The sequence below is a fragment of the Calliphora vicina genome, chromosome 5 (genome assembly GCF_958450345.1).
Source record: "Calliphora vicina chromosome 5, idCalVici1.1, whole genome shotgun sequence".
In the NCBI taxonomy this organism is placed as follows: domain Eukaryota; kingdom Metazoa; phylum Arthropoda; class Insecta; order Diptera; family Calliphoridae; genus Calliphora; species Calliphora vicina.
Genome location: NC_088784.1, coordinates 17,071,759 through 17,086,467, shown reverse-complemented (window position 1 = coordinate 17,086,467; position 14,709 = coordinate 17,071,759). Strand labels below are relative to the sequence as shown.

At 35.3% G+C, this 14,709-nt stretch overlaps 1 protein-coding gene across 2 annotated transcripts in view; it reads left to right on the top strand.

Moving 5' to 3' along the window:
- Nucleotides 1-11,775, top strand: part of LOC135962167 (uncharacterized) — a 40,113-nt gene extending 28,338 nt beyond the window's left edge. Inside the window, exons 2-8 of one of the 2 annotated variants that reach the window (XM_065513939.1) lie at nt 2,260-2,592; nt 5,469-5,650; nt 5,718-5,970; nt 6,050-6,164; nt 6,234-6,375; nt 11,199-11,272; nt 11,516-11,775. In XM_065513939.1, coding sequence (XP_065370011.1) covers nt 2,260-2,592; nt 5,469-5,650; nt 5,718-5,970; nt 6,050-6,164; nt 6,234-6,375; nt 11,199-11,272; nt 11,516-11,714 — 1,298 coding nt within the window. In that variant the 3' untranslated portion in view covers nt 11,715-11,775. The remainder of the gene's footprint in view (nt 1-2,259; nt 2,593-5,468; nt 5,651-5,717; nt 5,971-6,049; nt 6,165-6,233; nt 6,376-11,198; nt 11,273-11,515) is intronic. The other variant, XM_065513938.1, reaches the window with a different exon arrangement.
- Nucleotides 11,776-14,709: the final 2,934 nt, after the last annotated feature.

Below are 14,709 nucleotides of genomic sequence, written 5' to 3'. Positions count from 1 at the left end.
CTAGAGACTAGACTAGAGACTAGACTAGAGACTAGACTAGAGACTAGACTAGAGACTAGACTAGAGACTAGACTAGACTAGAGACTAGACTAGAGACTAGACTAGAGACTAGACTAGAGACTAGACTAGAGACTAGACTAGAGACTAGACTAGAGACTAGACTAGAGACTAGACTAGAGACTAGACTAGAGACTAGACTAGATACTATTCTAGAGACTATTCTAGAGACTAGACTAGAGACTAGACTAGAGACTAGACTAGAGACAAGACTAGAGACTAGACTAGAGACTAGACTAGACTAGAGACTAGACTAGAGACTAGACTAGAGACTAGACTAGAGACTAGACTAGACTAGAGACTAGACTAGAGACTAGACTAGAGACTAGACTAGAGACTAGACTAGAGACTAGACTAGAGACTAGACTAGAGACTAGACTAGAGACTAGACTAGAGACTAGACTAGAGACTAGACTAGACTAGAGACTAGACTAGAGACTAGACTAGAGACTAGACTAGAGACTAGACTAGAGACTAGACTAGAGACTAGACTAGAGACTAGACTAGACTAGAGACTAGACTAGAGACTAGACTAGACTAGAGACTAGACTAGAGACTAGACTAGATACTAGACTAGAGACTAGACTAGATATGAACGAGAACTAGAACTGAAGTAGATATGAACGAGAACCTGAAGTAGAACCTGTAGTAGAACCTGGAATAGAACCTGAAGTAGAAAATGAAGTAGAACCTGAACCTGGAATAGAACCTGAAGTAGATCCTGAAGTAAAACCTGAACTAGAACTTGAAGCTGATCCTGAAGTAGATCCTGAAGTAGAACCTGGAAGTAGAACCTGGAAGTAGAACCTGAAGTAGATACTGAAGTAGAACCTGGAATAGAACGTGAATTAGAACCTGGAATAGAACCTGAAGTAGATCCTGAAGTAGAACCTGAAGTAGAACCTGAAGTAGATCCTGAAGTAGAACCTGAAGTAGATCCTGAACTAGAACCTGAAGTAGAACCTGAAGTAGAACCTGGAATAGAACCTGAAGAAGAACCTGGAATAGATCCTGAAATAGAACTTGAAGTAGAACCTGAAGTAGATCCTGAAGTAGAAGCTGAAGTAAAACCTGGAATATAACCTGAAGTAGAACCTGAAGTAGAGCCTAAAGTAGAACCAGAATTAGAACTTGGAATAGAACCTGAAGTATCGCCTGAAATAGATCCTGAAGTAGAACCTGAAATAGAACCTGAAGTAGAAGCTGAAGTAGATCCTGAAGTAGTATTTGAATAAGAACCTGAAGTAGATTCTGAAGTAGAACCTAAAGTAGAACCTGAATAAGAAATTTTGAAAAACTTAAATGAAGTTTGCTATTTCGAACTAGTTTAGGAACATTCTGTTACACCCATTTGACCCAGCAACCACAAACTAACTAATTTAACCCACACAACTCCCACAGGCAACATGCAACTTTAACTTCACCAAAATTTCAGAGACCTTTTACTAAAACCCTAAAAATGTGTTAACGGAATTTGTAATTATCAAAGACCCATTAAAATTGTTACTAAATAAAAGCAAACAAGAACAAACTGAACACAAAATAAAATAAAAGTTTATAACAATTAAATGTGCAACCAAACATCGGCTGGCTTCAACGGCGTGAACGTTAAACTAACAATTATTTTATAACAACAACCAAAAAAAGAAGTTAAATAAAAAAAAAAAAACTTTTAACTAAACAACTAAAATAACAACTAGCTTTATTATTGTATTGTAAAGATATAAATAACAACTTTACTAAATTTAACCAAACAAAATAAACAAAACGTTTAAACAAATGGCTCCATGTAAGTTTTAAAGAATGTCTACAAAACAAATAAATTATGCTAAATTTAAATATATAGAAATTATTTGTACAAAAAGGCATAGTCTATCCCCTGCCCCCAATAGCCCTTTCCCAAAGCTACTAAAACAAAGCACTTTAACACACTAAACAAAGCGCAGAAAAAAAAGCTTAAATAAACTTTACTAATTAAAGCTAAATACAGCCAACCAACTACACAGCAACAGCCCCAACACCACACACACCTGCAACTTTAAATGTATCTCTCTGTACTGACACTTACAAAATATTTATTCTCCCCTACCTATTCACCACTGCCACGCCCACCCTTAACATACACGTCTATATGTGTTTGAAAAAAACAAAAACCAAAACAAACAAACAAAAAATCAACAACAGAACATCAACTCCTTGCAGAACGTTGCAGTGGCTTCACACAATCATACTCCACTGCCGCCACCTCGCTTCCTCTGCCCACAATGCAGCATGAATTGGATGCACCGCAGCCTTTAGTTGATCGCAAGCCCTCAGTATCGCTTTTGAGATGGAATAACGGCAACAGTAGCAACAGCAACATCAACACCTCTGCCCACATCATCAACTACAGCAACAGCAGCAACATGAACCTCAACAGCAATGTCTACAACAGCAGCCAACAGATTTACACGCCTAACAGTAGTTTTAGAAAACAATCAGACACCAAGGGGGGCACGGGCTTGCCAACAACCTCGTCCACTGCTGCTAGGCAAGGTTTGAATTTGTTGTTCAGCCCTCATTTTTGTCGTTTATGTTCTTAACCAAACAAATTTTACTTAAAAAAATTACAAAATTAACTCTAAATTATTACCAAGTATTAAATTACTTTAAAAAAGATTTCGTTATGTTTTGTTTTTGGCAACCCCTGTTAAAAAAGGTGCCCCCTTTTTAGCCCATGACTGGTAATCACTTAAATAATCATGATTAATTAAAGATTAACAAACTAATTCAATAATAATTATATTCTAAAAGAAATTAGGAATCTGTAAAGATGAAGGAACAGAACTAGAACAGAACTAGAACAGAACTAGAACAAAACTAGAACAGAACTAGAACAGAACTAGAACAGAACTAGAACAGAACTAGAACAGAACAGAACTAGAACAGAACTAGAACAGAACTAGAACAGAACAGAACTAGAACAGAACTAGAACAGAACTAGAACAGAACTAGAACAGAACTAGAACAGAACTAGAACAGAACTAGAACAGAACTAGAACAGAACTAGAACAGAACTAGAACAGAACTAGAACAGAACTAGAACAGAACTAGAACAGAACTAGAACAGAACTAGAACAGAACTAGAACAGAACTAGAACAGAACTAGAACAGAACAGAACTAGAACAGAACTAGAACAGAACTAGAACAGAACTAGAACAGAACTAGAACAGAACTAGAACAGAACTAGAACAGAACTAGAACAGAACTAGAACAGAACTAGAACAGAACTAGAACAGAACTAGAACAGAACTAGAACAGAACTAGAACAGAACTAGAACAGAACTAGAACAGAACTAGAACAGAACTAGAACAGAACTAGAACAGAACTAGAACAGAACTAGAACAGAACTAGAACAGAACTAGAACAGAACTAGAACAGAACTAGAACAGAACTAGAACAGAACTAGAACAGAACTAGAACAGAACTAGAACAGAACTAGAACAGAACTAGAACAGAACTAGAACAGAACTAGAACAGAACTAGAACAGAACTAGAACAGAACTAGAACAGAACTAGAACAGAACTAGAACAGAACTAGAACAGAACTAGAACAGAACTAGAACAGAACTAGAACAGAACTAGAACAGAACTAGAACAGAACTAGAACAGAACTAGAACAGAACTAGAACAGAACTAGAACAGAACTAGAACAGAACTAGAACAGAACTAGAACAGAACTAGAACAGAACTAGAACAGAACTAGAACAGAACTAGAACAGAACTAGAACAGAACTAGAACAGAACTAGAACAGAACTAGAACAGAACTAGAACAGAACTAGAACAGAACTAGAACAGAACTAGAACAGAACTAGAACAGAACTAGAACAGAACTAGAACAGAACTAGAACAGAACTAGAACAGAACTAGAACAGAACTAGAACAGAACTAGAACAGAACTAGAACAGAACTAGAACAGAACTAGAACAGAACTAGAACAGAACTAGAACAGAACTAGAACAGAACTAGAACAGAACTAGAACAGAACTAGAACAGAACTAGAACAGAACTAGAACAGAACTAGAACAGAACTAGAACAGAACTAGAACAGAACTAGAACAGAACTAGAACAGAACTAGAACAGAACTAGAACAGAACTAGAACAGAACTAGAACAGAACTAGAACAGAACTAGAACAGAACTAGAACAGAACTAGAACAGAACTAGAACAGAACTAGAACAGAACTAGAACAGAACTAGAACAGAACTAGAACAGAACTAGAACAGAACTAGAACAGAACTAGAACAGAACTAGAACAGAACTAGAACAGAACTAGAACAGAACTAGAACAGAACTAGAACAGAACTAGAACAGAACTAGAACAGAACTAGAACAGAACTAGAACAGAACTAGAACAGAACTAGAACAGAACTAGAACAGAACTAGAACAGAACTAGAACAGAACTAGAACAGAACTAGAACAGAACTAGAACAGAACTAGAACAGAACTAGAACAGAACTAGAACAGAACTAGAACAGAACTAGAACAGAACTAGAACAGAACTAGAACAGAACTAGAACAGAACTAGAACAGAACTAGAACAGAACTAGAACAGAACTAGAACAGAACTAGAACAGAACTAGAACAGAACTAGAACAGAACTAGAACAGAACTAGAACAGAACTAGAACAGAACTAGAACAGAACTAGAACAGAACTAGAACAGAACTAGAACAGAACTGGAACAGAATTAATGCTCTTAATTCTCAAATCAAAAATATTTCAAATGATAAAGTTTTAAATTTCAAGTAAAAAGCTTTTTTAAAAAAGTTTTTTTTTATTTATGTCCCTTTGACACAATGAGAGAAAAAAAACATTTCTTTTCTAAATTATCTTAAATATAATAAAAAGTTTCACTATTTCCATTTTATATTATAAAAGTCATACATAAAATCAAAGCTTTTAAAACCCCTAATAACTATTAGTTCAACTTTCGAAACACTAGTCATTATTTTAAATACACAAGCTTTACACACGAGTACTTTAAAGCTTTAGAACTACAAATATCCTGACCCATATTTAGCTAGTAGTATCACCAAGCTTTTTAGAAAAATCCTTCTAGAATCTGTATAAAACTCTAGCAAATAATAAAAGAGTCCTAAAAAGCTTTATAATAAACTTTGTTAAATAAAGTAAAAAGCTTTATAACAAGTTCCATTTAAATAACTTTATTTTGTTGTTAAATTTCTTAATACTGATTTTGGAAACAGACTTCTCTTTTACAACCGAAAGGAGCCAAAGTAGTAGAAAGCTTTTAGTAATAGTTTGTATTAAATCTAATAACCTCAAAGCTTTTAGCTAAATAATTTATATAAATAATCACTTAAATAATTTAATTAATTTTGATTCTATTAAACATAAATTTCAGCAAGTTTTGCTACTGGTGGCGGCGGCGGTGCTGGAGGAGGTGCAGCAGCAGCTGGCGGCGCTAATAATGGTCTGACTGTAAGCTCTTCACGATCAGAGCCCATATCTTTGACCACCTTAGATCGTGATTGTTTTATAATACCGGTACACAGTGTAGATCGTTTTCTGCCAGCTGGTATACCGGTGAGTTTTCTGCGAAATGTTTAAATTTCTTTTATTTAATTTAAATTAAATAATTTTCTATTTTCAGTTGCCACCCTCGCCCGTGGAGGGTACTAGCACCAAACCTGCCAGTCCTCTGAGTGTTTTAGAGGTTTCCGATCCCAAACTCTGTATACTGGTGCACTTGATGAGTCCTCTAGAACCCATTGATCCGGTTCTCGAATCTCCCTTAGCTCATCCGCTACTCAAACAACGTGCTGTGGCCTCAGAGCTTTTGACGGAAGTTCAACAGGCTAATACAGCCGTAGGTGGGATGCTGTTGGCCAATATGGAGAAATGTTGTAAGTACAAGAAATACAGTTTTCTTTTTTGCTTTGTAGCTTTAATTAACACTTTTATCCTTTTCTTGTGTTTCTCTAGCTGAATTTCCTTTTATCACTTATTACGTTATAAATACAACACAAACGGATCCTTCAAATTTTTATACAGGCATTAGAGTTTCATCTTTATCGAAATTTGAGCCTAAAAATTTAAAGTGAGTGTATGGAAGTAGGGAAAATGTGAGATATATTTTATGTTCATGGTTTTTTATGATTCTTTTTAGATACACTGCCGCTCACACTTTAGACTTGTATAGCGAAGTGGCCGCAATATGTCGTCCACCTTTACATTTGGCCCCCAATGAATCGGGCAGCTTTAAAAAGTCACAGACTCCCGCAACGGGATATATAATATCGGTTTTTAAGGTAAGAGAACTAGAAAAGAACTGATGCAGAACTAGAGGATAACTAGAACAGAATTTGGACAGAACTAGACCAGAAATAGACGACAACTAAACCAGAACGAAACCAGAACTAGCCCAGAACTAGACTAGAACTAGACTAGAACTAGACTAGAACTAGACTAGAACTAGACTAGAACTAGACTAGAACTAGACTAGAACTAGAACTAGACTAGAACTAGACTAGAACTAGACTAGAACTAGACTAGAACTAGACTAGAATTAGACTAGAACTAGACTAGAACTAGACTAGAACTAGACTAGAACTAGACTAGAACTAGACTAGAACTAGACTAGAACTAGACTAGAACTAGACTAGAACTAGACTAGAACTAGACTAGAACTAGACTAGAACTAGACTAGAACTAGACTAGAACTAGACTAGAACTAGACTAGAACTAGACTAGAATTAGACTAGAACTAGACTAGAACTAGACTAGAACTAGACTAGAACTAGACTAGAACTAGACTAGAACTAGACTAGAACTAGACTAGAACTAGACTAGAACTAGACTAGAACTAGACTAGAACTAGACTAGAACTAGACTAGAACTAGACTAGAACTAGACTAGAACTAGACTAGAACTAGACTAGAACTAGACTAGAACTAGACTAGAACTAGACTAGAACTAGACTAGAACTAGACTAGAACTAGACTAGAACTAGACTAGAACTAGACTAGAACTAGACTAGAACTAGACTAGAACTAGACTAGAACTAGACTAGAACTAGACTAGAACTAGACTAGAACTAGACTAGAACTAGACTAGAATTAGACTAGAATTAGACTAGAACTAGACTAGAACTAGACTAGAACTAGACTAGAACTAGACTAGAACTAGACTAGAACTAGACTAGAACTAGACTAGAACTAGACTAGAACTAGACTAGAACTAGACTAGAACTAGACTAGAACTAGACTAGAACTAGACTAGAACTAGACTAGAACTAGACTAGAACTAGACTAGAACTAGACTAGAACTAGACTAGAACTAGACTAGAACTAGACTAGAACTAGACTAGAACTAGACTAGAACTAGACTAGAACTAGACTAGAACTAGACTAGAACTAGACTAGAACTAGACTAGAACTAGACTAGAATTAGACTAGAACTAGACTAGAACTAGACTAGAACTAGACTAGAACTAGACTAGAACTAGACTAGAACTAGACTAGAACTAGACTAGAACTAGACTAGAACTAGACTAGAACTAGACTAGAATTAGACTAGAATTAGACTAGAACTAGACTAGAACTAGACTAGAACTAGACTAGAATTAGACTAGAACTAGACTAGAATTAGACTAGAACTAGACTAGAATTAGACTAGAACTAGACTAGAACTAGACTAGAATTAGACTAGAACTAGACTAGAATTAGACTAGAACTAGACTAGAATTAGACTAGAACTAGACTAGAATTAGACTAGAACTAGACTAGAATTAGACTAGAACTAGACTAGAACTAGACTAGAATTAGACTAGAACTAGACTAGAACTAGACTAGAACTAGACTAGAATTAGACTAGAACTAGACTAGAACTAGACTAGAACTAGACTAGAACTAGACTAGAACTAGACTAGAACTAGACTAGAACTAGACTAGAACTAGACTAGAACTAGACTAGAACTAGACTAGAACTAGACTAGAACTAGACTAGAACTAGACTAGAACTAGACTAGAACTAGACTAGAACTAGACTAGAACTAGACTAGAACTAGACTAGAACTAGACTAGAACTAGACTAGAACTAGACTAGAACTAGACTAGAACTAGACTAGAACTAGACTAGAACTAGACTAGAACTAGACTAGAACTAGACTAGAACTAGACTAGAACTAGACTAGAACTAGACTAGAACTAGACTAGAACTAGACTAGAACTAGACTAGAACTAGACTAGAACTAGACTAGAACTAGACTAGAACTAGACTAGAACTAGACTAGAACTAGACTAGAACTAGACTAGAACTAGACTAGAACTAGACTAGAACTAGACTAGAACTAGACTAGAACTAGACTAGAACTAGACTAGAACTAGACTAGAACTAGACTAGAACTAGACTAGAATTAGACTAGAACTAGACTAGAATTAGACTAGAACTAGACTAGAATTAGACTAGAATTAGACTAGAATTAGACTAGAATTAGACTAGAACTAGACTAGAATTAGACTAGAATTAGACTAGAATTAGACTAGAACTAGACTAGAATTAGACTAGAACTAGACTAGAACTAGACTAGAACTAGACTAGAACTAGACTAGAACTAGACTAGAACTAGACTAGAACTAGACTAGAACTAGACTAGAACTAGACTAGAACTAGACTAGAACTAGACTAGAACTAGACTAGAACTAGACTAGAACTAGACTAGAACTAGACTAGAACTAGACTAGAACTAGACTAGAACTAGACTAGAACTAGACTAGAATTAGACTAGAATTAGACTAGAACTAGACTAGAACTAGACTAGAACTAGACTAGAACTAGACTAGAACTAGACTAGAACTAGACTAGAACTAGACTAGAACTAGACTAGAACTAGACTAGAACTAGACTAGAACTAGACTAGAACTAGACTAGAACTAGACTAGAACTAGACTAGAACTAGACTAGAACTAGACTAGAACTAGACTAGAACTAGACTAGAACTAGACTAGAACTAGACTAGAACTAGACTAGAATTAGACTAGAACTAGACTAGAACTAGACTAGAACTAGACTAGAACTAGACTAGAACTAGACTAGAACTAGACTAGAACTAGACTAGAACTAGACTAGAACTAGACTAGAACTAGACTAGAACTAGACTAGAACTAGACTAGAATTAGACTAGAATTAGACTAGAACTAGACTAGAACTAGACTAGAACTAGACTAGAACTAGACTAGAACTAGACTAGAACTAGACTAGAATTAGACTAGAACTAGACTAGAACTAGACTAGAACTAGACTAGAACTAGACTAGAACTAGACTAGAACTAGACTAGAACTAGACTAGAACTAGACTAGAACTAGACTAGAACTAGACTAGAACTAGACTAGAACTAGACTAGAACTAGACTAGAACTAGACTAGAACTAGACTAGAACTAGACTAGAACTAGACTAGAACTAGACTAGAACTAGACTAGAACTAGACTAGAACTAGACTAGAACTAGACTAGAACTAGACTAGAACTAGACTAGAACTAGACTAGAACTAGACTAGAACTAGACTAGAATTAGACTAGAACTAGACTAGAACTAGACTAGAACTAGACTAGAACTAGACTAGAACTAGACTAGAACTAGACTAGAACTAGACTAGAACTAGACTAGAACTAGACTAGAATTAGACTAGAATTAGACTAGAACTAGACTAGAACTAGACTAGAATTAGACTAGAACTAGACTAGAACTAGACTAGAATTAGACTAGAACTAGACTAGAATTAGACTAGAACTAGACTAGAATTAGACTAGAACTAGACTAGAACTAGACTAGAATTAGACTAGAACTAGACTAGAATTAGACTAGAACTAGACTAGAATTAGACTAGAACTAGACTAGAATTAGACTAGAACTAGACTAGAATTAGACTAGAACTAGACTAGAACTAGACTAGAATTAGACTAGAACTAGACTAGAACTAGACTAGAATTAGACTAGAACTAGACTAGAACTAGACTAGAACTAGACTAGAACTAGACTAGAACTAGACTAGAACTAGACTAGAACTAGACTAGAACTAGACTAGAACTAGACTAGAACTAGACTAGAACTAGACTAGAACTAGACTAGAACTAGACTAGAACTAGACTAGAACTAGACTAGAACTAGACTAGAACTAGACTAGAACTAGACTAGAACTAGACTAGAACTAGACTAGAACTAGACTAGAACTAGACTAGAACTAGACTAGAACTAGACTAGAACTAGACTAGAACTAGACTAGAACTAGACTAGAACTAGACTAGAATTAGACTAGAATTAGACTAGAACTAGACTAGAACTAGACTAGAACTAGACTAGAATTAGACTAGAATTAGACTAGAACTAGACTAGAACTAGACTAGAACTAGACTAGAATTAGACTAGAACTAGACTAGAATTAGACTAGAACTAGACTAGAATTAGACTAGAACTAGACTAGAACTAGACTAGAACTAGACTAGAACTAGACTAGAATTAGACTAGAATTAGACTAGAACTAGACTAGAACTAGACTAGAACTAGACTAGAATTAGACTAGAACTAGACTAGAATTAGACTAGAACTAGACTAGAATTAGACTAGAACTAGACTAGAACTAGACTAGAACTAGACTAGAACTAGACTAGAACTAGATCAGATACAGGTCAGATACAGAACAGAACTAAACCAGAACTAAAACAGAACTAGAACAGACATCCATGTTTTTTTTTTTTTTTGGTATGTAGGAGTCTCAGCTTCATCCTCGATAGCTCTTCGAGCCACGAGAGGAATGGGCTTCCAAATATAAGCTCCCTCATGTTGGATATCTCCAGATAATATTAATAATACCTAAGGCAGTTGGATGCACTTTTGTTAGCAGTAATTTCAACCTAGAGAGCAGTATAGAAGTTAGGTAGACTGACGTAGGATTTTATCCAAAAGTCCTCGATAAATAATCCACCGACGACTCTGTTGCCTCAGACCCTGAAGCAGTCTGAACTTAACTAGACCAGAACTAGAACGGAACTAGACTAAAACTAGAACTGAAACTTAACCAGAACTAGACCAGCAGTAGTAGGATTTGTTTTTATAATTTTCTTTGTGTTTTTCAGGTTTTCGAAGGAGATGATGGTGAGAGATTTGAAAAAAATTGGCTATACTGGACAGGGGCCAGAATGTTGTACAGGTAAGTAAAGTTAAACATAAAAAGAACCCTCCAAAAAACTTTATTATTCTTTATGAAGAGGTTTGACTGTCTGCAAAAAACTGCATGTCATTCAGTTTGACACTCAGTCTGTTACACAATATACTTACTTATGTGCAAACCTATAAAAAATCTATTATTCCTATTTTTATTATTATAACAATTTTTTTGCCTCCGTTATTTGTTCATTTATTTTTTTTTTTCTTTATGTTTTCATTTCAATAGATACTTGCCTCGTGCTGCCGGTCTGCGGCGCATTGCTCTACATAAAAGTACTTCACAGAAAGGTGATAAAATGTATTTGTTGGTATGTGAATGTGCCGAATTGTTAAAGGACATAACATCAGCTGCCGTTTTAATACCTGCCCTTAGAGCCAGACTATGTGGCTACACAGGACTTTATAGACCAATTCAAGCATTTTGAGTTTTTATCTTTTTATTTCCGTGCCACTTCCTTCCTTCCCTTTCTTACTTCTCATTTTCAATTTTTATTATTGTATACACCTTTTTTTTGTTTTTGTATTTTATTAGATTCTTATACTTTTTTTTTTAATTTAATTTTTCAATAAAAATATTGCAACAATATTGAATATAATAAATATTTAATTATTTTGTTTGTTTTTTCTTTACGTTTTTATAAAATTCATTTTAATAGTGGCTGTAAATTGAATCTTGAATGTTTGATGTATGAAAATTTAAGTAATTTCATTTAAAGAAAAAGATTTTTAATATAAATTTCAACAACTTAAAGACCTACAACGGAAACTAAACTAGAACATGATACGCTTAAAGCTAATTTAGCTCAGGTTTAGTTCTAGTCTAGTTCTAGTCTGGTTCTAGTCTAGTTCTAATCTAGTTCTAGTCTAGTTCTAGTCTAGTTCTAGTCTAGTTCTAGTCTAGTTCTAGTCTAGTTCTAGTCTAGTTCTAGTCTAGTTCTAGTCTAGTTCTAGTCTAGTTCTAGTCTAGTTCTAGTCTAGTTCTAGTCTAGTTCTAGTCTAGTTCTAGTCTAGTTCTAGTCTAGTTCTAGTCTAGTTCTAGTCTAGTTCTAGTCTAGTTCTAGTCTAGTTCTAGTCTAGTTCTAGTCTAGTTCTAGTCTAGTTCTAGTCTAGTTCTAGTCTAGTTCTAGTCTAGTTCTAGTCTAGTTCTAGTCTAGTTCTAGTCTAGTTCTAGTCTAGTTCTAGTCTAGTTCTAGTCCAGTTCTAGTCCAGTTCTTGTCTAGTTCTAGTCTAGTTCTAGTCTAGTTCTAGTCTAGTTCTAGTCTAGTTCTAGTTCTAGTCTAGTTCTAGTCTAGTTCTAGTCTAGTTCTAGTCTAGTTCTAGTCTAGTTCTAGTCTAGTTCTAGTCTAGTTCTAGTCTAGTTCTAGTCTAGTTCTAGTCTAGTTCTAGTCTAGTTCTAGTCTAGTTCTAGTCTAGTTCTAGTCTAGTTCTAGTCTAGTTCTAGTCTAGTTCTAGTCTAGTTCTAGTCTAGTTCTAGTCTAGTTCTAGTCTAGTTCTAGTCTAGTTCTAGTCTAGTTCTAGTCTAGTTCTAGTCTAGTTCTAGTCTAGTTCTAGTCTAGTTCTAGTCTAGTTCTAGTCTAGTTCTAGTCTAGTTCTAGTCTAGTTCTAGTCTAGTTCTAGTCTAGTTCTAGTCTAGTTCTAGTCTAGTTCTAGTCTAGTTCTAGTCTAGTTCTAGTCTAGTTCTAGTCTAGTTCTAGGCTAGCTCTGTTCTAGTTCTGTTCTAGTTCTGTTCTAGTTCTGTTCTAGTTCTGTTCTAGTTCTGTTCTAGTTCTAGTTCTGTTCTAGTTCTGTTCTAGTTCTGTTCTAGTTCTGTTCTAGTTATGTTCTAGTTCTGTTCTAGTTCTGTTCTAGTTCTGTTCTAGTTCTGTTCTAGTTCTGTTCTAGTTCTGTTCTAGTTCTGTTCTAGTTCTGTTCTAGTTCTGTTCTAGTTCTGTTCTAGTTCTGTTCTAGTTCTGTTCTAGTTCTGTTCTAGTTCTGTTCTAGTTCTGTTCTAGTTCTGTTCTAGTTCTGTTCTAGTTCTGTTCTAGTTCTGTTCTAGTTCTGTTCTAGTTCTGTTCTAGTTCTGTTCTAGTTCTGTTCTAGTTCTGTTCTAGTTCTGTTCTAGTTCTGTTCTAGTTCTGTTCTAGTTCTGTTCTAGTTCTGTTCTAGTTCTGTTCTAGTTCTGTTCTAGTTCTGTTCTAGTTCTGTTCTAGTTCTGTTCTAGTTCTGTTCTAGTTCTGTTCTAGTTCTGTTCTAGTTCTGTTCTAGTTCTGTTCTAGTTCTGTTCTAGTTCTGTTCTAGTTCTGTTCTAGTTCTGTTCTAGTTCTGTTCTAGTTCTAGTTCTGTTCTAGTTCTGTTCTAGTTCTGTTCTAGTTCTGTTCTAGTTCTGTTCTAGTTCTGTTCTAGTTCTGTTCTAGTTCTGTTCTAGTTCTGTTCTAGTTCTGTTCTAGTTCTGTTCTAGTTCTGTTCTAGTTCTGTTCTAGTTCTGTTCTAGTTCTGTTCTAGTTCTGTTCTAGTTCTGTTCTAGTTCTGTTCTAGTTCTGTTCTAGTTCTGTTCTAGTTCTGTTCTAGTTCTGTTCTAGTTCTGTTCTAGTTCTGTTCTAGTTCTGTTCTAGTTCTGTTCTAGTTCTGTTCTAGTTCTGTTCTAGTTCTGTTCTAGTTCTGTTCTAGTTCTGTTCTAGTTCTGTTCTAGTTCTGTTCTAGTTCTGTTCTAGTTCTGTTCTAGTTCTGTTCTAGTTCTGTTCTAGTTCTGTTCTAGTTCTGTTCTAGTTCTGTTCTAGTTCTGTTCTAGTTCTGTTCTAGTTCTGTTCTAGTTCTGTTCTAGTTCTGTTCTAGTTCTGTTCTAGTTCTGTTCTAGTTCTGTTCTAGTTCTGTTCTAGTTCTGTTCTAGTTCTGTTCTAGTTCTGTTCTAGTTCTGTTCTAGTTCTGTTCTAGTTCTGTTCTAGTTCTGTTCTAGTTCTGTTCTAGTTCTGTTCTAGTTCTGTTCTAGTTCTGTTCTAGTTCTGTTCTAGTTCTGTTCTAGTTCTGTTCTAGTTCTGTTCTAGTTCTGTTCTAGTTCTGTTCTAGTTCTGTTCTAGTTCTGTTCTAGTTCTGTTCTAGTTCTGTTCTAGTTCTGTTCTAGTTCTGTTCTAGTTCTGTTCTAGTTCTGTTCTAGTTCTGTTCTAGTTCTGTTCTAGTTCTGTTCTAGTTCTGTTCTAGTTCTGTTCTAGTTCTGTTCTAGTTCTGTTCTAGTTCTGTTCTAGTTCTGTTCTAGTTCTGTTCTAGTTCTGTTCTAGTTCTGTTCTAGTTCTGTTCTAGTTCTGTTCTAGTTCTGTTCTAGTTCTGTTCTAGTTCTGTTCTAGTTCTGTTCTAGTTCTGTTCTAGTTCTGTTCTAGTTCTGTTCTAGTTCTGTTCTAGTTCTGTTCTAGTTCTGTTCTAGTTCTGTTCTAGTTCTGTTCTAGTTCT